This window comes from Rosa chinensis, chromosome 2 (assembly GCF_002994745.2).
Source record: "Rosa chinensis cultivar Old Blush chromosome 2, RchiOBHm-V2, whole genome shotgun sequence".
Taxonomy (NCBI): Eukaryota; Viridiplantae; Streptophyta; class Magnoliopsida; order Rosales; family Rosaceae; genus Rosa; species Rosa chinensis.
Genome location: NC_037089.1, coordinates 66,389,103 through 66,413,580, shown reverse-complemented (window position 1 = coordinate 66,413,580; position 24,478 = coordinate 66,389,103). Strand labels below are relative to the sequence as shown.

The following is a 24,478-nucleotide window of genomic DNA, read 5'->3' as shown; positions in this document are numbered from 1 at the left end:
TCTCCATTGATATTCTCCACGTAATCTCCTTGATTTTCCATGCAAAAATCAGATTTAATCTCCCAAAATATCTCCCATGTCATCATGTGGTCTCCTAATGCCTTCAGGTTTCCTAGCCTCATCAGGATTCCTGCGTTGACTGAGATTCCTAGTCGGACCAGGAAAACTCAATTTCTTCATTTCAGCTCATTTCAGCTCCATTTATTCCAAGGTACCTAGAAAATATAAACTTTTATTAAAATTACTAAAAATAGAAACTTTCTAAAGATGGAAACGTTCCTAAACAAGAAGGATTTATTTAAGGAAATAACTAAGTAAATATGAGGAAATTACAATTAAAACGTCGCATTAAAATGCTCCTATCAATGTGGAGAGAGAAAGTGAGATTTGAGTGGGAGAGAGAAGTATGCGGTGAAAACAAGAGGGGAGTGGTTTAGCTACCAATTTTCGAGCTGATTGGGATCTGCTTGTGTTTGGGAGATGGCGTCGGCGACGATGGAGGCGAGGGGGGATCCCAACATTGGGAGGTGGCTTCAGAGAAGGTGAAGAATTGATCGATCAGCTCCTAGCCTAGCCTCTTGCTTTTGCTTGATGTCCATCTCTGCACCGCCAAGCTAGGTCTTTGTGGGTTTGGTTTCAATTTGGGGAGAGAAACAGATGGGTTGTGGAGTTTGATCGGAATGGGATTGGTGGGTTGAGGAAGGAGAAAATAGGCAAAACGAAGAGAAAAAAAAAGGAAAAAAAGAAATTAAAAAGGAACAAGAAAAAAAAGAAGAAAAAGCAAAAAAGAAATTAAAAAGGAAAAAAAAATAAAAAGGAACAAGAAAAAAAGAAGAAAAAGCAAAAAAGAAATTAAAAAGAAAAAAAAAGAAATTAAAAATGAAAAAGAAATAACTGAGGGGTATATTAGACATTTCACCTAAGGCCAACTCCTAATTTGACGTGGGAATGACCAATCAGACGGAAATTTTGACGTTAGGGACTTTTCAGATTAATTGAAAATGTCAGGGACTAAAACGAAAAAATGGTCATAGTACAGGGACTAAACATAATTTAATCCTTAAAATTATAAAGGAGAGTCACTTCAGAGTTTGGAGCAACTGCTAAAATAGATTAAAAAAAAACTACTCATACGTGTATTAATTTGCCTTGTATTCTTTCAACACTATTCATAACACTAGCCTCATATTAATGCAATGAATGTGTTATTGTTGAAAGGAGGAACAAATGTGGAAGTTTCCTTCTACCGCGCTCACTTCTTCAATTTTTTCATATTTACGTTTTCTTTCAACCATAATAGCATTTTTAGATGCTTTTATTATGAGTTCTCATTTATTTAATGTTAATTTAAGCATATCATAATTTGGTGAAATTTTTGACACAAACTTCAGGCCTCAATCCCTTTTATAATAGTGGAGATACATTTAATAAGAGTCGCTGGATTCAATATCCGAAAAGTCGCCAAGAAACATTTTAAATTTAGTGGCAATATTTTTTTTTGTGGCTTAAGGCACTGGAAAGAATACACCAGTCTGCCACTTGACCACCAGGATTGGTGCTCGAAAAAAAGGCCAGCCGCCGTTAAACTCTATGGGCTTTGCTTTGGTTTATAGAAGAGTGCCTTGACAGTGAAAAGCATGCACGTTTAATGTTTTGTAATAACTAGCTACCCTACTTGATCTTCCAGCAACCACGAGTACATAAGGATAGATATACTACTACAAAAATTCAATCAGACGACGGCTAAAAACCATTATCTGATATAGAGCTAAACCGTCATATATCGAGGCGCCGTCTGATGAAGGTTGATTGTAGGGAACCGTCGTGTGAACGGCTAGGTAGCATGTCGACAGCATGTTGGCAGCCTATCGACAGCATGCTGGCAGCCTGTCGACAACATTAGTTGTTGTGCGACTATTATTCAGCCAACGGGCAACTTTAGAAACCGTTGTGTGATTGCGATTAAGAGGTCGCTTTATTTTATAGCTGTTGTGTGACTTTTATTCAAACGACAGTTTTTCAAAATATCTGTTATTTGTTATAAATTCATACAACAGTTTTATTTTGGGGTCATTGTGATCTTTGTGCACATACGACAGTTTTTTTGTGGTTATTGTTGTCGTAATAGAATGATTCAATGTATTGTATTTGCTGGAACTGAAATAAAAAATAATCAAATTAATAGTAGTTGATCAATATATAGAAGAAATTGTTATAATCCACATCATGCACCAAAATAGATTGTGTAAAGGTAATCTTTCATCCACAAAAGGAGTACATCTAATACTACTCTCCTATATACATCCAGAAATTTACTTAAGGAGTCTAGCTTTGCTGCTCTCATAGCCTCATTGGAGTCTAGCTTTGGAAGCTTCTGTAGGAGCTTTTTGCTCTCTTTCTGTAGTTCCAGCTACATATGGATCAATAGTTCACTGAGGGGTACCCATGCCAGAACAGAAATTGGACCAATATGGGCAGAACACTAGTTACATCTGCAATTCAATTCTACCATTTATCACCAGTCAATGCTAGGATCATGTACCTGAGATTATAAAAAAGGAAACAACAGACTTATTCATATATGTGGTCAATCAAACAGTTATCATGTATTCTTTTAGCATCACATGTTTTGTTGTCATGGTGACCAAAGTGCCTCAGCATCAAACAAGTTATTTGTCATCAAAATATAATGTAGATGATATATTTGCACTTTCAGATCAGAAATACCAAGTTCAATATAAATTATGAATCCAGGAAATCACTGGCTTGCATAGTCACTCGAGGGATTTTAATAAACTTCGGAAGGAGCCCAAGAATTATAGGCATAACAAAAAAGGAAAAAAAATGTAGGATCAGATGAGATGAAAGAATGCATACTTACGTCGGTATCCCCACTATATCCTTTAAAGCACCTACTCCAAGTTGCAGACCTATATACTGCATGGCCAATCAAGAAGCTATACCAAACCCCAGCCCAATAACTATACCACTTTTAATGTAGGTATCGACCTAGAATGTGAAATATGAATCTTCCTTTGATTAGTTCCTACATATACCAAGCATAAAAATATCATCAAAGCAAAACATAAATAGATAAATATAACTACTACCAGCTCTATAATTTCAATTTTCATGTTCCTTCCTGGCTAATCTAGTGAGCTATAGTTCAACTACTCCAGCCAAAATAATAAGACCTCCAAATTCCACTAGAAGCCATATGTACTGTGGTCCCATCATATGTGTTCAATTCCACAACCAAATAACTTAAACCTTCACTCGCAAATCACAATACAGATCACTCCTTTAACTCTTTAAGAGTGCTATACATCCCTAAAATTAAAGGGTATTACAGCTACAGAATATTTCCAAATCCCATAAAATTAAAGTTAAACAGAAACCCAGCGACAAACCCAAGGCTATTTCATAAAGGCTATAACTTTAAGTACCCACAAAGAGGATATGAGTACATACTATATCAGCAATCCTAACCCCTATCAAGCAATCAGGGGACTAGAATATCTCCAAATTCCATTAAAGCTTCAAAACATAAATTTCAGAAAGAAAGAACATATTTGAAGTACCCAGAAAGAGATTCGTTCACGTACTCACTATGGCAATCCTAAATCCCATCAAGCAATCAAAAGAATACAATATCTTCAAGATCCATTAAAGCATCAACATGTATAATTCGAGAAATATGAACTTGCAGCAAAAAGAAGGTAATCCCATCAAGCAATTAAGGACCAAGAATATCATATAGAGTTTTACTTTACCTAATTTAATTTAGAAATAGACACGATATGTCTCAATGAAAACATTGCACCATTTATTGAAGGCTCTATAATGGCAGCAGATTCCAATTTCCACGCCTACCTGTGATTGGCCCATTCATCATACTCCATACTTCTTGCACCTACCATTATTTTTAGCCACTCAACAAGATTCACCTGCCATAAGTATTTTAATAGCCTTCTTAAATTCCTGTACATGAATAAATATGTACTTAGATATTCAACTTTGGTCACTAATAATTCAATGATAACCACTACTCCATGGTATAGCAATTATCATAGGTCTGATTGAAATCGATTACTAAGATGCACTTAATTCATCCATATAATTGCACTTTTTCAGCTAAATAACCATATAGAAAGTATAATAAAGGACAGTGAAGGACATACCTCAATAGCTGCATCAGATGCCTCAAAGGAATCATAGCTAATGAAACCAAATCCACGGGAGTTTCTAGTTTCAGGTTCTCTCATTTCTAGTTTCAGTCAAACCATATGTTAATTATATAACATATTCAATACAATTTCCATATGAGTACCACCATTAAGAAGAACAGAAAACAAATGTAACTGGCAACAAGACCCATCCTGCATGATTTCCCCGTCCAAATAAAATCAGAACTAAGGGAGCATCTTCTTATATAACAAATACACCTTGGTGAAGAAATAGCAGAGAATTTCATAAACCAAAAAAATTGTACTTATGCTTGTAAAGAATTTCATAACCATCAAAATCTGAACGTGTGATCTAGACAACTACAAGATTCTGAAACTCAATTTTTTTTTTTTTTTTTGGAAAGCAAGAATGAAGAAAACATCATCCCTAAAAGCATAATATTTTGCAGGAAGTTCGAGATACGAACATTTTAATATTTAATGTTATGCAAGTGAAAGATACGGCTGAGGCAGTACCTTTGGGTTTGTAACTATGACTCCAAATGCACTGAAAATATCGTAGAGAAGTTTCTAATCCACACCCTTTTTATCTTGGGAAGCTGAAATCATTGTAGAGAAGTTTCTAATCCACACCCTTTTTTTTTGGGTTTGTAACTATGACTCCAAATGCACTGAAAATATCGTAGAGAAGTTTCTCATCCACACCCTTTTTATCTTGGGAAGCTGAAATCAAAGAATTCACACAATCAATCAGAATATCATTACATCCAAGGATATGTGGCATACAGAGATGAAACATAATGCTTTCCCTGAAGCCCTATTAAATTATAATTTCTACCACCCTATGTGGCACAGAACACAAAGAGAATGAAAGCTAGGGAAAACATAATTACATACCTTATTTACACGAATTGCCTTTCCATAAAGCTTGATCATATTAAGCACCTTGATTGCAGGCATGGCAGTCAAAACAACAAATTTATAGTCAGAAACAACATCTTTAACAGGAATCGGGGAGCTATATAATAACTTGAGAATAGGAAAACTTATGTAATCAGCATCTTGTTCACTTCGGAACTCCACGAATCTGTATCCTTGATGGAGGTTCATAACTCTATCTTTAGGAACATACACATTAACTGCACGAAAATAAGCATAGAGTTCCATTAATAGTTTTAACATATCTTAATCATTTCAATTTAATTTATTTTCATTAATAGACGAGATATAGAGCAACTAAATACACAAAGCAAGCTTTATAATCAGATACATACCAATAGGACCGGCTCAAACAAATTGCTCCCACAACAATTCTTCACTAACCTGAAAACCAACCAAACAAGAAAATCAACAACCAGTATACAAAACCAAGTAGAACGAACTCAAATGCCAAAACCCTAGCTGCTCAAAATTCTAACTGTCAAGCAAATCAAGAAATAGAAAGAGAAAGAGAACCTGAGGGTCGAGATTGCCGACGTCAGCAGTGGCGTCCTGGTTTCTCTCGCGGAGTGTTGACCGAGCAAGTTGGCTCCGACTCCCAGAGCTATTCGAGTCGTCATTGTGTCTCTCTCTTCTGTGAAACCTTCTCTGATTATTTACTTACCAAAACGCTCTTTGATTAGTTGCTTATTGAAATTGGGAGCCACGAAACAAAAGAGGGTGTATAATGTAGAGCAGAGGATGAGCCCAAACCGTCAGCGAGATCTTGGGATTTGAAAATTGAAAATTGAAAATTGAGGATCTGAAATTTGGGGATCCAGAAGGAGGATGGTGGGGATTTGAAAATGGAAACCCTAGCAAGCTGAGGGAAAGTGAGGGTTTGGCCGTAGGTTTAGGTTTTGGGGAGACGCTGTCGAGAGAGGGAGGAGTTTTGGTTTTGGGAGAGCGAGGGTTTAGCCGTAGGTTTTGGTTTTGGGGAGATGCTGTCAAGAGAGAGGGAGGAGCTTTAGGTTTTGGTTTTGGGAGAGCGAGGATTTGGCCGTAGGTTTTGGTTTTGGGGAGACGCTGTCGAGAGATAGGGAGGAGCTTTGGGTTTTGGTTGTGTGAGCAGCTTTCGGTTTTTTGTTACGGAGACTGTCGGAGAGGATTCCGTGCACCATCGGGTCACTTGCACCAGCAATGTGCAAGTCACGTGCGCTGTTAGTTCGTAGGCTCCATTAGTTGGTCGTTCGTCGGTGAAGAAAAGTCAAACGAAGACCAAAGAAAGTGAGGTGCAGTAGAAATAAAATTTAGGGGTCGTGACCACTTACCTAATTTTAGCCCAAAAATTGCTCACTTACTCCACCAAGAGTTTTTTAACCCCATTTACCCAATCTAACAGTGTTTGACCGTATTGCTCTCATTTTAATTAATAAATTACACTCATATTTCTCTCTCCTCCCCCTCATCGATTTCTCTCTCTCTCTCTCTCTCTCTCTCTTTCTCTAACCTCGTCTCAGGCTCTCTTTCTCTCTTTCTCTCTCTCTAAGCCACCACGCCCACCACTCCACCGTCGATGTCGGCCTCCACCGCCGCCGCTCTGTCCCACCGTCGAACCACCAGAGGATGACGCCATCCAACTCCACGATCCCAACACCTCTGGGCTTCACCGGTTTTGTTCGTCAGATGTTCGAGAAACTCTCCACGCCAGAATCGGGTCTGAGCTTCGCCAGTTTTGTTTGTCAGATGTCCGGGAAGCTCCAAGCCGGAATCGAGTTTGGGCTTAGCTTTCAGGTCTCGGACGACGTCAAAACTGTGGTCTATTGAGGGGCAATAGACAGATTATTGCCCCCCAATAATTTCTTAACTGTGGTTAATTAATCACTGAAATTAGAGTTTTGATAAGTCTTATGTTGTTTTGAGTTTATTAAAGTATAATAATCTGTCAGTGATAGAAACTGGTGATTTTTGGGGTGGTTTATTGGGAGGCAATAGACAGATTATTGCCCCACAATAATGTCTTAACTGTGGTTCATTTATTACAGGTCATTTCAACAAAATGCTGCTAGATTCATTAACCAACATAATTAGGTTTATTGGGGGGGGGGTCATAAAAAGTTTATTGCCCCCCCCCCTCCCCCAAAATAATTTTTTTTATAGATGGTCAGAAGTAACTCAGTTTGGTTTTGAATTAGTTTACAAAAGTACATGTATTCAAATTCAATACTTGGTGAATTTAAGTCCACAACGAATTGGCTTTTTTTCACACTCTCCACTTCACTTGAACCGCTTCACCCTAGGCCTCCCGGGAGGCCTCTTAACAAGAATAAATGCACCTAACAACAAAAGGATCACCCATATTCATGCAAAAAATAACAAAACAAATATATTATTGTCCCGCAATAAACAGATTATTGCAGCCCAATAATATATCAGAAATACCAAAACACATTAGAAGCAGTCTTTAATACAAAGGAAAATATCGCTGAACACAATTATATAGACTTTATAACAATTAAGACACATTATTGCCCCCCAATAGGAAGATTATTGCCCCCCAATAATCTTGACTCCGGTTGACGATTTTGCCTACAATTCCGGTTAACCGTTTGCCTTCACACTGATTTGACTCCGATTGCAGCCCGGGACCGGAGATACAATCAAGTTGCGATTTCCGTGATGATCAGTCGCCGGCGAGAGAGACAGAAGAAAATCGAAGACGTACCCGATTCTACTGGCGGTCATCGATTCCTTCAGAAGGTCCAACCCAGCCTCGCCGAGCTTCTCAGCAACTAGGACCGTCGGCTTGGCGTCAAGCCTGGCAGCGGAGAGCACGACGACAAGTTTTGGCGCTGCAATGGCGGGAGCCGGCGTCGTGGGCGACCTGCTGGAGGGATGGAGGGAGGGAGAGAGAGATCCGACGTCGTCTGGAGAGAAAAGAGACTTCTCTCTCTAAGTGAGAAAGAAGGAGAGAGCAAAAAAGTCCCAATAAAATAAAAAAGAATTAATTTGGTATTAGAGAAATAATCCCTTAGAGTGTTTTGGGTAAATGAGGTTAAAAAACTGTTAGTAGATCAAGTGGGCAATTTAGTGCCTAAAATTAGGTAAATGATCATTTCCCCTAAAATTTGCCACAACCTGATAGCCGAGGCCCCCTAAAACCTAATTGACAAATCCGAGCCTTCAACCCATCCTTGGAGTGGAATCGTCGAGGTCGCGATAGAGCATCGGTCGTGGTAATCGAATTCCGGCAATCTGGTTTCGTAGTGAGTATTAGAGTTTAGACAGAAGATTGGAGGTGTGACGGGGAGGAAGATTCCGATGGCGGACGGGGAAAACTAAATTGGGCACGGCGTGCGACAAACGAACCAAGTCTGATCGGATTAAGTCCAGTAAGCCGATCATCTTCATTGCGAGAGCAGAGAGCTGGGTCATCTTCATGCCGCAAAGTGCTGCCGTCAGCTGCGCCTCACCTTGCCCGATCGGATCTCCACCTCCCGACAAGAGCAAGGGATAGGGGCTATGCCGACTGCGGATAAGTATTACAGACCTTGTACCTATAGTCTTGAATTTCCTTGTAGATCTTTCAGTCTTTAATTTCTGGCTAAAAGTATATCCTAACTTCAACTCGATCAAGAAAATGGTTACTATATACTGAGGAAATGTAAACGTAGAAGGTTGTTGCCAGATAATCTGGTATGTGTTAACAACTTACTGACTTGGTTTGATTGGATGCATGTATATGAGCATGTTTCATTTTGAGGATTTAGTTCATTTTGCTTGCTTCACATATAACAATTGGAGGAGATTAATCTGCTGGAAGTACAATGGAGGTTTTGCTGATATGCCGACCAACCATTAAGGCAAATACAACCTTATATATAGAGGCTGCAATTTCAGCATTATCAAGGGGTTAAGCAAACTGCACCTAAAGGGCATCTTCAGGTGGATTGTCAATTTCTCATTTGCGTAATTCTCTTTCTTTTTTTTCTTCCCAAGTTGCAGAATTTTCATTGATGTACTAATTTGCTTGCCTGCTTCTCTATATTTTTCGAAATATGTCTATGCAGGAATGCTGGACCACATTATTGTGAAACAAGTGTTTGAAGCTACCCTTGAAGCAGATAGCGGCTGTTTCAGTCATGGATTCACCTTACCAACTAATCCGTTTGATCCAAATGTAATGTAACTGTGCTCAATTCTTTTGCTGGTTTTTGTTTTCTGCTCCATCAGCATGTGATCTTATTTTAAGTTATGATTCGGAGATTGATAAATCTTTTGTCAGACTTTGTTTTTTATGTACTTAATTGTTTCTTTATATATGAACATGCATCAATCATATTCTTATGCACATTTATGTCCTAATATTTCGTAATTGCAATGCATATTTATGTCCCAATATCTAGTAATATTAGAAATTATGTTAAATCTCCAGTTTCTTGGTCTCTATTTTTGGCAATCTGATGAAGAAATGTAACTTTACTCGTCTGGTATTGAGATTTTAATAAACGTTTTTCCCGATATGTTAGTACCATTGTTATGTTCTAATCTTCGTTTGAATAGATTCTTAGTTTCTTTTACGGGCAATGGATAAAGTGTAAAATTTGTATTCATGCTACCTGAGAACAAATTACAAGTTAACTGTTCTTCAAGTAATATAATGCAAGCATTTCATTGCTCATTGGTTTTTCAAATGGTTACATATTCCAGGTTGATAAAAAGCAGAGGATTTATGCAGGCAAAGAGACTGCTGGAGGTTTAAAGGTGGTAGTTTGCATATGTAACTTGATTGCTGGAAGATCCCACTCCCTGCTGAATTCGTTTTTGCAGAAGAGTCTTAGTTCAATCACTATTTGTTAAAACAATTTTATTCCTTTCAAAAATATATGCAATGTCATTGTATAATATAATAAAGTAAGCTCATGTTAAGGGTTTAAAATATTTAAGCAGACAAGAAGATTCCACTGTGTTTTTAGTGTAGAAATTGCAATTCAAAATGCTCAGTATGTTGTCTTTTAAGGAGAGTTGCAGAAAACGGGATTCTGATGTTGTATTATGTGTGAAATTGAAGTTCTCGCCATTGATAGAGCTCTTGTGAACCACTTATTTTGTTCGTTGTTCATTTAGCAATCAACGTAATCTAATGTGAAAAAAAGTATGTCATGCATTATAGTATGGTAATTTTCCTTTGAGATGGAGAGTAGAGCATGAAAGAAATGTGCTTTGGGTAAAGAAACCAAAAAATGTGCTCTGTGCTCAACTTGAAGTCATATGGTAATTAGACAAACAAACAAAAAACTATTGAATGCCTACGGTATTTGCACTTATCCCTTGGGATGAGAAGATATTACAGAAACGTTCACGATACAAACAACCGGATCTAAATACTTAAGACTCTACTTCACAGTCTAGACTATTCTCACAAGTCAGTACCTTTCATACTCCATCTGGTAACCGAAAATAGCCTCTTTGGTCTCCATCTGATAACCAGAAACAATCTCATTTCAACTGCATCTTTAGTTCTTTACACGCAATATGCACCACCTTGGTGGAAGTCACCACCTGAACACTCCAGTCTCACTCATTCCCGTGATGCCTTGTTACCCAAATACTTTAGTAACTGGTAATTAAGATCAATCACTAGTAGCATAAGAAAAGAAGACCAAAACCTGCTGTAGGTTAAACCCAAAGTCTTGAGCTCAAAAGAAAGCAATTTAGAATCATTTTAATTTGTCAAACACCTTGGGTGCATAACAATTTGATACTGAATAATATAACTAAATCAACAAGTTCAAACTAGGGATAACAAAGTTTCAGTTCTCCTTTTAAAAGCCAAAAGAAATTGAAGTGAAAGTAAATTAACCTTCAAAACCTGTTGAGAAACCAAGGAGAAATCGTGAGTACGTACCCAAACCAAAACTCTAGTTTAACAATATGACCCAGTATTTGTCTATTCCAATTTTGTACTCAAAATTAACACGACAAGTTGAAATGTGGATGGCAAACAAGTCAGAGCATAAGCTAGTAAAGAACAAAAATTCTCACCAAGTCATATCTCAATTCAAATAATACATTGAAATTAATAAATTATTATAAAGAAGGAACTAGCTGCCACAGTCCAAATGCAACTAAAGCAATTAAGAAAACAAACAATGTTGTTCTTTCAAATTCCTAGTTATTTTCTGGGAGAAAGAAGCACCTGGTTCCATTAATTCCAGAGCTTTCTTCTTCATCTCTTTCCGTTCTTCTGAATCAGCTCACAACTTAATCAAGTCATTAATACAAGTGAAAGGCCAAAAATTCCCTCACCTTGTCCCAGTGAACTGATCGATGTCCTCCCCTATCGCCGCTCCAATCGAACTCAAGCAAAATCCCGGTGTAATGGACTGAATTCAAACATAATCGCAATCGATCCCAATCCAAAAGTGTGAATATAATAAAGCTCATCACCGCACTTGGGGGTATATGTATATCCCAGCTTTCACCTTCCTTGAGAAGTTGCTTCTTCAAGCCTTGCTTTCCGATCTCCTTCTCCTCGCCGACCTTGAGAACCGAGCCTTACGCTAAGAAATTAATGTATACATTTCAAAATCAAAATGATTGACAAAAAGAAAATTCGTCAAACCAACCGTTGGATGTGATTATTGAAATATTACAAGCACATGCTAAAATTCTTAGCCATTATCGTCATCTTTTCGCACTTGATCCACGTGGTCAACCGAATATATATTTATACCTTATATTTATTCATTACAATTTTCGAAAAACAATTTAATTGAAAGCGAATGTCGGGCTAAAAATTTTTATGCGAGTAGAATCAGTAGATGGAGCTTGGCCATGTGAGAGTGTGGACGCGAACCTCTTGAAAACCAGACTAGTGACAGATCACACTATCAATGTTTCGAGAAAAATGATATTTTTGTAATTAGCTTAAATGAGGGTTGACCGCCTTGATCCAGGCTGATATTTTTTTAATATTCTTAGCCATTGTCATTATCATTTCGATCTTGATCCATGTGGTCAACTGAATATACATATATATCCCTATATTTATTCATCACAATTTTAGAAGAAAATTTTAATTGAGAGCGATGCTGGATTAAAAAAATTTACGCGGGTAGATGGAGATTGGCAGAAGAGCGTAGTCATGAAACTCTATAAAACTAGAGTCGTGGCCTAGCCATTATCAGCATTTTAGGGAAGAACAAAAAACATATATTTGTTACTGACTAAAAGGGTTTAACGACTTAATCAAGGCTAAAATGATGACCTACAAGGCCAATTGTTTCACACTAAGCATATTACTACTGGGTAAGTACATAGACAAGATCAAATCAACTATTTTTCATTTTTATTTCTCGGATCGAAATAAATTTTGATATGCTTACTAGGATTATCTTCCTTCTTCATTGGTTATATAAAAATGTATATCATTTTTCAATATCAACATGATCGAAAAAAAAGAATTGGTCAAACTGACAGTTAGATGTCATGATTGGGATATTATATGCATATGTTTAGCCATATTCGTCCGATGTATATCATTTTTCAATATCAACATGACCGATGTCATATCAATCACGAACCACGTCAATTTTTTCATCTTGTGTATATAACTACATGGTGGATACCTGTTAAGGGTTGAAAAAAAAATATTCAATTCCGAGTTCGTAGATCACAATAAATACCGATGTCCCTATTCCTTTCAAAAGTGACAACGCGGTGAAAGATGAATTTGGCGAAACCAACCGTTAGATGAGAATATTATAATGTTTTATGGTTGTTGTAAAAAATTTAGTCAATTTTGTCTTCGTTTTGACTTCAATCCTCTTGGTCAACTATGATTGACTTTATAACACTGTTTATATACTAAATTCCATTAAGGGCAACCCCATCGAAATAAATGAAATTGGGAGATGGGACAATTCAAATAGGGAGGTTCTAGTTGGACCTCCAAATTTGCTATTTGGACTTCCTATACTTAATACACCTCTAATTTACTTTTTAGAATATTTGAAAAGTTAAGTAGACCTCCTTATTTTTATCAAAGCACCCTTGAACATGAGATACAATAATCAATACTCTACTTTTTATCTCTATCTTCAATCACGAGAAGAAGAATGAATCAAAATCACATGAAATTGCTCTTTTATGAGTATGTCTCTCCTCCACCAAAATTAATTAGAGGGTTGGTTCATGAGCTTGATATGTTGCTAGAATCCTTTTGAATTTGCTAAAAGAAGGATTTCAAAGGTTTTGGGTTGGAAGATTGAGTGATAATATTCAATTAATTTAGTTTAAGGAAAATTTCAAATCATATTGTTTTGAATTTATTTTTGTATTAAATGATGGGTCATATATAGAATTTTTTTTTATCAGATAAATAACTCCAATGCTACAACTAGTTTTTCGTGAATCGAACTCACAACCTCCCACTTTCAAAAGAGAGACTATGCCACTAAACCAAATGGTACTGGGCAGAAATTATTAATTTTACTTAATTAAATATTTTAGGTAAATTATAAAACTATATGGCAATATAAGGAAATTCAGGAAAAAGAAAAAAATAATTTAATTGAATGTTATATTTGGGAAGGTAAGAAGAGTAATTTTTTTTTCATTTTTCTCACTTCGTCCTTATTTGTCTTTTCATATAACTTGACAAAGTCTATTAATAATTGAAAAAAGTTGGAGGTCCAAATATCAAATTTGGATGTCCAACTGAAACCACCCATTCAAATATCTTATGCCTGTCATAAAAAAATACAACTAATTTCATCTTCGTTTCAACTTCAATCCACTTGGTCAACTGAAGTTACATTTATAACCATTGGTCAAAATATCATTTACTTTTTACTTTGTTTCAACAACGATCCACTCGGTCAACAACAATGTATTTGTTTGGCTCCAGAATTGTTGCAGCTGGTTAACAGTCTCTTTTCTGCGCGGGCGTGCCAGCACCATTCAGGTGCGGTCGTCGAGGGTGTCCCTTAACCTGACTTCTTTCAAGCAATTGTGGACGAGGAGAGCACCCCAACCTCGTCGTGGGATTCTTTGTGCCTCGTGGTGAGGACTTTTGCTAATCTTCTTGCGTCACCAAATCGATACTCGATGTTGTAGATCGAGCAGAGTGAGAACCACCGGGAAGTAGAGAGAACTTGCTAAAGCGTGACTTTAGCTTGGCTGGGTTGCTAGGGCGTTACCCTTGCTTGGCTGGTTCTGTAACCGTTGTGGTCGCTGCACTACCGTCGGCTCCCGAGGAGACTAGGACCGAAGTACGTTGACAGAGGGTTTGGTGGCACTGAAAGTCGGCTTCTGAGAAGACTAGGACTAGGAGTGTGATCACCGCTAAGAGAAAGAGAAGGAGAGGAGTTACTCTTAGAGAGGTTGCTCTAGAGAGAACTTAGATCATCTTAGAGATGTTTTGATGTTGTGAATGTGTGTTTTAGAATGAGAGGAGAAGGTGTTTATATAGGGAAGAAAAAGAAGAGTGAAATGATGAGTGGAAGAAAAATAATGAAAGTGGAGTATGAAAGTGATTTGTAAAATATGGAAAAGATAGAGAAATGATGAAATGAAAGCAAAGCATGAATGTGCAGAAACATGGAAGTGATGATGATCTATTAAAGAGATTGTAGAAGAAAAATATATCCAAGGAAAAAGAGAAAAGCATCTAGCTTTCTTCATGTGGGTAGGAAACATGAACATGTGAATATTGAGCTGGTTTTAGGTCAGTTTCTGTCCTTTTATTCCTTCAATTATTTCTCTAACAAGACTTCATAATGAGCCTTCGACTTCTTCATATGAAATTATCCACCATGAGTGTAGATTAATGTGGTAAACTTTCAGAATTTATTTCCTTGTGGTTGGGCCGGAAATGCTGCTGGACCTCTTACAGGTCCAATTTTCCAGTTTTGCTTTTGTAGAAAATTGGGCTGATTGTTTGAAGGTTTTCCACTTAAAACTAGCTCTGACACTCTTCATAAAAAATGATCCTTGGGATGTCTAGTATTAATCTGGAAAGTTTCAGCTCATTTCTATTTCATTTGGTTAGTCTGCCGCCCCTCCTTCCTTATTTAGCTCGGTTTATCCTAGCCGAAGTAGGAAAATGTGCTAAAGTTGACTTTTCATGCTTCCATACTTCCATGCTTCCATGCTTCCATAGTAGACTTTATTTAGCCTCTAAATATATATTTCGAGCTTGTCGACAATATATAGCTTGAGCCACTGACATTGGCTCAATTTCTCCAAGACGTGCCTTGTCAGGCCAAAATGTTCATTTTTGGTCCAAACAGTATTTATTATTATAACACTAAAACACAATTTGTAATCCGTAACTAATATTATGGTACTTTTTTTTTATACCATTTCTGGTATGGTCTACCTCAGTTATCCATGCACAAAAACTTGAAGGACTTGATCTTCGAGGTTAATTAATTATTCAAAACCTTTTTTTTTTTATCAAATAAAACACTTTTTTTAGAGATAGTTATTCTAAAAACCATAATATTAAATTAAAACATTTACCAAGTCAATGTCAACTAAAAGATTTAATTTAAAATTTTATTTGTAAAATAATTTTTTTGTCTTTTTTTTTAACTTGCATTATACTTTTGTCTTATGCAGCTTATTATAAATTAGACCAAAAAAATAAATAAAAACAAGTGACTCGAACCTATACTCCCTTGGTAATTACCTTGTGTCTTAGGCTATTAGCCAACCAAAACTTTCATTAAAAAAAAAAAAAAAAAACGGCAACCATGTGGCTCGAAACCATTACAACCATATGACTTATAGACTTTATTCATATTCAATGTCATAGACTTTATTCATATTCATATAAATATAGTCTATTGCCTACGGGTTCATGTTCATCAGCGGACCAATCATCAAAGCAAGAAAACTCCAAAGCCAATTACAAACCACCATGCCGACCCATCGGTAGCCCAGATTCCAGCAATTAAAATCCCCTACCAAGCCAATTCGATTAATTATCATCCTCATCTGCAACCTCCGACCTGCAAAAGATAAATCCCGCAGCTGCGCAGCAGTCTTCACCACTAGTCCCCTACCTGAGAAGAAAAGAAAACCAGTCGGTGCATCACGATCACCATGGCCCGTCCGGCCTCGCCATTCAAACGCCGACGAGAAGAGAAGCCACCGTCGTCGAGGAGACGTCGCCGGAAAAGCGAGACAGACGGAACTAAAAGAGTGAACTAGTCAAAATCGAAGGCCACTGACCGGATCGTCGATCTGCGAAGAAGAAGAAGATCCAATTCGATTTTGCCTACTTCTATAAATTATCTGGTTTAATGAAATTTACCCATCATACTCAGTTTTTACCTCATTGACTGATTGCTTTCAATCCCTCGAGTTATGGACGTTGACTGTCAAACAGAAGTAATACTCAAGTAAGGGCTGGATCAAATGAATGACTCAGATTGCAACATGTGTTAATTATGCTGTTGGGTCACTTGCACCGACGGTGCGTAGAATAATTTTCGTTTTTGTTAAGCCCGACCAATATCGATTTGGACAAGTTCTATCAATTTCGACAGGGACTCACACAACAGAATTTTATAAAAATGTGGTCTGAATGTAGCTATTTTAAATTTGAGATTTGTCTCCTATCAATTTGACTTCCCTCTCTGGGGAGTTAGAGAAAAAATGTGGTAGGAAATCTCCCTCCTTCAGCCAAACATATTGATAAGACCACAATTTTATTATTTTTCGTCGTATGATTAATACATGTTGGGGGGGGGGGGGGGGAGGAGAGAGAGAGAGAGAGAATTTGGGGTTTGGCACCACTTACATGGTGAGAAACTTGCCGCTCAATTTTTTAAGCGTTACACAACGGTTTTGTCCGTAAACGCATTTTGAACTAATTCATAAGTCTATACCAGACGACAGATTTTGTAAAAACGATGTCCCAAAAAAAAAATTAATCAAACGACGAAAAATTATTATGCGTCTTGTGAGAGGCGTCGTCTGATTCAATTTTTGTAGTAGTATTACGATAGCTCTGTCTTAATTGCAGTAATTAAGGAACGTGGGAAACAAAGTGAAGGTTGCAATTGGAGACCAACTAATTGGTCGTGAGCTTGATATACGGCTCACGCTATCAGTATATCCACACACACACACACACACACCTAGCTATTCTCTCTCTCTCCTTGGATAAACTTTATGAATGGAATATAGATGACTTATCTGAACAACCTTCTTCACCATGTTTGACTGCATGTTTGATCGCTGATTAGTCATTAGTGAGGTGCTTGTTCCACCAGGAATGAAGCATTCCAGTGAAACCTGTTACAAAGAGATCAATTATCTCCATTTAAGATAGGAACACGAACGGCTCCGGTTAGACAAATTCGGTTCATTCATTGATTTAATCGAGTTCGATACCGTAACGATCATCAATTTAGCTGAAAATTTGCAGAAGTGATCTATATATTATGACCTAAAAACTGAACGATTAAGATGTGAATATGTGATTGAAAAGTGGCCAAAATATGGAAATCCGTTCCTTAACTAAGGTAATGATATCCTTACCTGAGAAGGACAATATATATATATATATATACATACATACATACATACATACATACATACTCGATCAGAAGCGGGCATCTTTTAGTGCGGGCATCCATCTGTCGTCCATCCTCTCGCCTCGATGAGGTGTCGACAGTGGCGATGCTCTTGCAGGACGGAGACCAAGCTTCGATCTTCAACTTCTTCTTGACGTCGATGGACTCTTATGCTATGAGTTCACAGTCGACCTTGATGGTGTGTGAGGGCTAGCCGCCCAGACCTTCGACATCGATCGCCTTTGCCTTCATCTTCATGGTGACGCCGTCCGAGATGCCTAGGGTCTCCGTCTGGCAAGAGCAGCGCTGCTGTCGGCGCTTGATGCAGCTATGAGGATGGACGTCTGCACCTTTTCTGTTTTGCTGATGTCTGCTTCTGAACGGCTCCGTATATATACATATTATTCGAGTGAAATGTGTTGATCATATTCATGAGAATGATAAGAGTACAAAGTAAATTAGTTATGTAACCCCCCCCCCCCCCCCCCACCCCACCAGGGTGATAGCCAGAATAAAAACCAAAGCCTACTAACTAGGCCCACTCCCTGAAATTAACACGAGAGGAAAGTTAATTGGCTTCACAAAAACAACACAAAGGCACCTTGACCATGTGATCGACTGTGCAAAGTAAGAAAGAAAACGGTGGCGGTGACGAGACGATGACTAAAGTACTACCAATGCAAAATTGTCTAACGGTTACGGATTATATATCTCAGGCATCATATATTGTTATTCTGGGATTACAGAAGAATCAAGCAAGCATTGGCCAGGGCTTCTGGGTAGGTCTATAAGAGCAAGAAAAAAGAGAGAATACGACTACTAATACTCGGAAGTAATATGAAGATTGACAGTCCTGAAACTGTGAGATTTTCAATAACATTGTCACCCAAATCTGCTTGACCTATGTATAATGAACAAGACTACATAAGGAAGTCTATTTTATCGGAAGGAAGGTACATGAAGGAAATGACTACTCAATCTGTCTTTCATGCTAATTACTTTACATATTATTCAAAATGAAAATTAGTCATCTTCAAAAGTCAGTCAGCCGACGAGAAGATTGGAGATCTTCTCTATAGCTGCTCGAGTTACTAGAGTGACGAGAAAGACCAAGATCCATGTTCACGGTCGAGCGCTGAACTAGCCGCACCAACTGCTGAACAACTTCTGAGATAGGTGGCCGAAATTCGGACTCTCGCTAATAGATACAAAGGATATACGTTAGTAACATTAGAACCTTAATCAAGTCAAGCCTAAACCAGGGACTCCAGGTTATAATATAAATGCCCTAACAGAAACATAAGAAATTTACTATATGGAAGCTCTGAAAGAGCATGTTAAGTCCCTATGTTCATGATATATCGCGTGTGTTTGGGGTAGCTAGTGTCCCTTAGCAAAGGAGGTATTGAGGTCGTAACTGCCTTAGCTTTTGGTATCATAATTGTCTAAGATTGGAAAGTTGCTCACCTGAACGCATAGGGCAATGATATCAGCAAAACGGGAGACTGACTTGGGATCGTAGAGTCCTCGCAGGGCAGGGTCGACTATTTTTGACAATGCGTCGAGATCATGGAGCTGTGGGGTTGCCCATCGGACAAGGCACTCCTCCGACCGTGGTTTTGAACTAAAGAAAGAAAGGAAGAAAACTAGCTAAGAATTGCTAGACATTGACAAGCTTAAATAGTGAAGAAAAGAGAGAGTGAGATACCTGTCAACTGGCTTACGACCTGTCAATAATTCCAACATGACTACCCCAAAGCTGTAAACATCACTCTTCAATGTATAAGCTGATGGCTTCGTGCATTCTGGTGCATTGTATCCCGTCCCTAGGTTTTGGCTAGTGCGCTGAAAAATAGAACAAAAACATCTAATTTCCTTTTCTTCTAAAGCAAAAGAGTAAACAAGCAATCCTCAAGCACATTGATGCAAAGCGGCAGTACTTTACCTGATGAAAGGTTGCCAAGCCATAATCAGAGAGACGAGGATTGAGTTCAAGGTCAAGAAAAATATTAGATGATTTGATGTTCTTGTGAATTACGGATGGAGAGCAAACCTCATGGAGGTACCTGAAAACAGTTCATGAATTTATTTATTTTTACAATTATTGGCCCGTCATAATGTATCAGCAATTTCAAGAGCAGGATATATAGATCACTTACTCAATAGCACGCGCAGTGCCCAAAGCAATCTTGACTCTTGTGTTCCAAGTTAGAGGATTGCTGTAGTCATCTGACATGTGTAAGAACTCATTAAGTGAGCCATTCCTGAAATACTCGTAAATTAACATGTGGTGCCCTAGTTCTGCACAATAACCAACAAGTTCGGCAACGTTGGCATGACGAATCTTGGAGATGCTCACAACGATGTCAGAAAATTCTTGTGGTGGTGCTCCTTGGAACAGTGAGGAGTCAATTTTTTTCACAGCCAAAATCTGACATGCATATTACATTGAATTATCAGTAAAGTTTCAGACACCTTTAACAAGATTGTACTGTCTTTAATTAGCACCGGTTAATCAGAATGGAGTACGCACAGATCCTAATATCAGTAATTACTGATAACCAATCACAAGAGTGAAAAGCACATTAAAAGTTCACTTAACATGAACCAATATACAAGATTTAAGTGGCAACAGGAAAGTAGCTAGCAATTATCCAGGTAGTTAAGAAAAGATGTATACCTTCCCACTTTCAAATTTGGCCTTATAAACACGTCCAATGGAGCCCTGCCCAAGAAGGCGAGCTGGTGCAAAATTACCTGTCGCAACCTGCAAGTCTGCTAAAGCGTAAGATACAGCTTTCACAGAGGTGCTTCTTCTGGCAAAGGATTGCAACCGGCCAGAAAGGGACTTAAAACCAGTTGATGGAGATTTTTGAACAGGCTTTATGTCAATAATGGCTGGAGAATCCGTAGACTTCAAGCCTGTTACAAGGATATCATCTAGTTACTCGAGAGCAGTCGCAAATTTCGTATATAAGACTAGGAAAGGAATTGCAATTAGACAACTAGAACTATTTCAAATAAAAATAAATTAGCAAAGAAAAACCAAAATAAGAACATAGCAAAGTCAATCAGAAAATTACAGACAGACATTCGGAATAAAATTTTTGACCAAAAACAAGCAAAAATTAAATTACCATCATAGTCAGAATGCATGTCTTTAGTCAAGTCCCTAGATGAAAACATAGAGAAGGATTTCCGCTTGTCAAACCTATCATCCTCAAGGAGATGGGAATTTTTAGAACGTTTCTTTCTTGAACAGCAGAAAATTAGAATTCCAAGCAGAAACAACACGGCGAAAGCTATCCCAGCTATTGTCAATCCTTTGGCTACTGAAGACTTCTCCCCACCACCACTGCTACTGCTGCCTGACCCCCTATTACGGTATACACCAGGAGGAGAAGGTGGAGATGGCCCAGATGACCAATTGTTTCCTCCAGACCTTCACATGCATGATCAAACAAGTCAGGAGTAAATTGTAACCACTGCATTCTCAGATTGAATTTTGAAAAGGATACTCACTTTATGTTTATGCTCTTCAAATCATTAGGGATCCAGCCAGTAAAGTGGTTGTTTTCAACATTCCTGCAAGCATAGTAATGTTCAGTTCTCCACCTTAATGACAGAAAAAAAAGACTGATAGGCCTATATTATTAGAATCCAGCAAGAACCTGTACGTATACATTGTGTGAAAACATTACCAACTCGACTCTAGCAGGAACTTGTAGAACTTGACAAACTTAAGTTCATGAAAACTGGTCTAACAAAAAAAAAAAAAACATAGATATGAACCATCAAATGCCTTATCACCAAATATACTTACAAATCATCAACGGGAGTGTACAGTAGGACATTTATCGTCCCAGTAAATTGATTGTTCTGCAGATACCTGCATGGAGACACAGAGGACTTAGCAACAGGCACCTTGAATATATAGATTTAGATTTAAATATCCAATTGCATGCTTCTTACAATGTCCTGAGGCTTGAGAGCTTTGCAAAACTCTGAGGCAAGTTGCCAGTCAGTGAGTTGTGAGATAGATCCCTATACATCATTCCATGATATATATCATGCTTTAGTCAATAGACATAAGCTAGTTTAAAAGGAAATGTACATTTTTTTAATAAACTCAAAACTAAGTCAGCATGCAGAACTTACAGCTTTTTAAGTTTAGTAAGTTTATTAAACATATCAGTCAACTGTCCACTGAGCTTGTTATGACCAAGATTTCTGCATGCCGAAAAAATAAAATTAGACATTGGAGTGACTTCTTAAAGGATTATGGTTTCACAGAAACAGGTTCTACTTACAGAGTTTCAAGGTTGGACATCTGAGATACTGAATAGGGTACGGTATTTGTGAAGCCATTGTTGGAAAGATCTCTGCACATCCAGGTCATGAAATTAGTATTGACAATGACATGAATTAATTGAAACTCCGATGATAGCATATATGTTATATTCTACAAAATGTTTGCACAAAATCTTACATTTGCTTTGCGTTAGGAGGCAGTTGATATGGTATATCACCACTGAATTTGTTGTTGCTTACGTCACTGTACTATGACGAACAAATGCACAGCATTCAGGTTATGTTCTTTGAGAAGAAAATAAAATGAACAATAAAAATACCTACTCTAATGAACTGGGCCTTACAAGGAGGTGACGGATGTTAAGCTTGCAAGCTGGTACCCCATTGATCCACTGAGATCAAGGTCAGACAACTTTCTGCAAAAGTTTAAATAAGCGAAACTTGTAAATTTCATCAGAGATTTGGATAACTCTAGTATTAAATAGAAGAATGTAAGAAATGAGAAATACATTTCAGTTACAGATGAGCCTGAGCATTTGATCCCTTTCCAAGAATCACCACAAGGGTCACCGCCACTTGATTTCCAACCACTTAGTTTTGACTTAGAGGTTAAGCTGTTATACATCACATTAAGGGCAGTAACTGCATGATAGAGAAAAACATTAGCATATCATTATGTAGTATATATACCTACCTGAATTATTTCATGGAGGGAAGTAAAAAAACCAATGATATAGATGACACAGTAATAGAGACAAATAACAAGCATTCAAGTGAACATTCTGCAATGAAAATGGTTCAAACCATTTCAATTCAAGCCTCTTGTTGCCCATAACATTGTAATTGCAATCGTCTACTATGAAAGCAGAGTTACCTTGTGGCTTCAACAGATTTTAATGGTTTTAATTTGAAAAGGAAATTCTCATTGCATGGAATATTGGTAATCTTATATATATACTCATAGACAAAATTACATATACTTTTAAAAGAGACGATCAACTAATTGTACAGGAGAAAATGGAACCTGCATTCAAAAATGCAAGAAACTAGAAATGCTATAACATGCAAACATACCATCTTGGGAATTGGTGTTCGAATAAACGCAGACGGTGAAGAATCCAAACAGAACACCCCACAACACAAGAAGGTTGTGGAACATCCTTCTGGCATAAAATAAAGAGATCAGCAAAACCCAGAAAGTGAGAAGAAGAAGAAATTAAGATGGGGTTTTGATTGGTGATGAAGAAATCGTTATTAAGCCACGAAACAGAAGAAGAATCGCACACTTTATGTTTTGTTTCATTGAATTCTTTTTTGGAGAAATGTTGTTGTTAGTGGGGGCTTCTTGCGTTGGTTTGTGACAGAAAATTTGAGTTGGTTAAAATTAGATGCAAGAAAGAAGAGCTAAGCATTCTACATTTTTGTAGAGATAAAAAACAGCAATTTTAACAGTCTGAGGCCGAAAGGTTAGGACAAAATGAGAGCCTCCCAAACCCCCAACCTTTTAGCAGCTTAGATTACCCGCCTCTTTCAACTGTTTTTCAAACGAGGCCGCGCAGGACTTCCCTTTGGAATTCCATTATATCTCTTTTTGTTAAAACTTGACAGTAATTACAATAATATAGCCACCTAGGATTTGGCAAAATGAAGAAAAATGGGAGCCCATGATCAACCGTTTTTAGGTATACGTGTTGTAAACTTGTAATAGGCTATTCACTCATGAGCGTTTGAATAATCATTTACGTACATCAAATGAATACCAGCTCCTTGGAGCATGCAATAGACTAACTCCATATAGTCGTAGACCAATCAGGCTAAGCTAATTTACCAGTGCATGGAACTAGTCTCTTCTAAATATCTATAGAAAATTGGTCTACTTGATGTCTTGATGTATTAATACATTGTTGAAGGATATCGACATAATATGTGCCTCTACAAACTAGGGTTTAGAGTTGTAATAGGAAAGTATCCTAGGTATACTAATTGTATTCCGATTCTGTTACCTTTTGTGTACTCTGTAAACTCCCTATATAAAGGGCTCCTATTATCAATAATAAACACAATTCTATTCTCCTACAACACGTTATCAGCACGAGTTCTAACCGTAGCCCAAAAGAAAAAAAAAACCCTAAAAACTCTCTCTCCCAAAAATCTGCCGCAAACTCTCCTTGCCCACAAAACCCTAGATCGGCCAGCAGCCCACTGCAGTCCCTACTTCCCCCTGCAGCAAGTCCGTAACCTGCAACCTACAGCCTCCTGCCGCACACCACCTGCAGCCCCTGCTGCCTCAGCCCCCCGCAGCTCGCCCTGCACGCCTACGCAGCCCGTGCTGCTGCCTGCACACCGGCCCAGCCTCCTCACCAGCCCGCTGCAACCTGCAACCTGCAGCCTCCTGCAGCCCAGCCTTCAACTGGCCTCCCTGCAGTCCGCCCTGCAGCCCGCCTGCACGCAAGACCCTGCTGCTGCTGCCGC

General features: G+C 38.0%; 2 protein-coding genes and 2 long non-coding RNA genes across 6 annotated transcripts; 1 reads left to right on the top strand and 3 right to left on the bottom strand.

Moving 5' to 3' along the window:
- Nucleotides 1-2,170: 2,170 nt before the first annotated feature.
- Nucleotides 2,171-4,266, bottom strand: LOC112188246. Its single transcript, XR_002931370.1, has 4 exons — nucleotides 4,182-4,266; nucleotides 3,774-3,947; nucleotides 2,882-3,046; nucleotides 2,171-2,492 (listed from the first exon to the last, which is right to left on the bottom strand). It is a non-coding gene; the product is annotated as an uncharacterized LOC112188246 (long non-coding RNA).
- Nucleotides 4,267-4,806: 540 nt separating this feature from the next.
- LOC112184796 lies at nucleotides 4,807-5,354 on the bottom strand. Its single transcript, XM_024323036.2, has 2 exons — nucleotides 5,085-5,354; nucleotides 4,807-4,910 (listed from the first exon to the last, which is right to left on the bottom strand). The coding sequence occupies exons 1-2, from the start codon at nucleotides 5,352-5,354 to the stop codon at nucleotides 4,842-4,844; spliced, it is 339 nt and encodes a 112-aa protein (XP_024178804.1). The 3' UTR covers nucleotides 4,807-4,841.
- A 2,897-nt stretch (nucleotides 5,355-8,251) lies between these two features.
- Nucleotides 8,252-10,062, top strand: LOC112188249. 3 transcript variants are annotated; one of them, XR_005806909.1, is made up of 4 exons: nucleotides 8,254-8,801; nucleotides 8,876-9,050; nucleotides 9,176-9,285; nucleotides 9,816-10,062. It is a non-coding gene; the product is annotated as an uncharacterized LOC112188249 (long non-coding RNA). The 3 variants fall into 3 exon arrangements; XR_002931375.2 differs by having other exon boundaries at nucleotides 8,255-8,801; nucleotides 8,910-9,050; XR_005806908.1 differs by having other exon boundaries at nucleotides 8,252-9,050.
- Nucleotides 10,063-18,518: 8,456 nt separating this feature from the next.
- Nucleotides 18,519-23,395, bottom strand: LOC112190318 (protein STRUBBELIG-RECEPTOR FAMILY 5). The gene is made up of 16 exons (XM_024329750.2): nucleotides 23,081-23,395; nucleotides 22,516-22,648; nucleotides 22,351-22,422; nucleotides 22,185-22,250; nucleotides 22,006-22,077; nucleotides 21,854-21,925; nucleotides 21,668-21,739; nucleotides 21,519-21,584; nucleotides 21,218-21,280; nucleotides 20,833-21,137; nucleotides 20,376-20,617; nucleotides 19,855-20,126; nucleotides 19,641-19,761; nucleotides 19,404-19,540; nucleotides 19,163-19,319; nucleotides 18,519-18,893 (listed from the first exon to the last, which is right to left on the bottom strand). The coding sequence occupies exons 1-16, from the start codon at nucleotides 23,163-23,165 to the stop codon at nucleotides 18,729-18,731; spliced, it is 2,100 nt and encodes a 699-aa protein (XP_024185518.2). The 5' UTR covers nucleotides 23,166-23,395; the 3' UTR covers nucleotides 18,519-18,728.
- Between the last annotated feature and the right edge of the window lie 1,083 nt (nucleotides 23,396-24,478).

Coding starts and splice junctions, on each gene's coding strand:
- LOC112184796 (XM_024323036.2), bottom strand. CDS start 5,354: ATGGAACTCTATGCTTATTTTCGTGCAGTTAATGTGTATGTTCCTAAA. Junction 4,911..5,084: donor AGGCAATTCGTGTAAATAAG/GTATGTAATTAT, acceptor CTTTGATTTCAG/CTTCCCAAGATAAAAAGGGT.
- LOC112190318 (XM_024329750.2), bottom strand. CDS start 23,165: ATGTTCCACAACCTTCTTGTGTTGTGGGGTGTTCTGTTTGGATTCTTC. Junction 22,649..23,080: donor GAACACCAATTCCCAAGATG/GTATGTTTGCAT, acceptor TCTATCATGCAG/TTACTGCCCTTAATGTGATG. Junction 21,926..22,005: donor ATGTCCAACCTTGAAACTCT/GTAAGTAGAACC, acceptor TTCGGCATGCAG/AAATCTTGGTCATAACAAGC.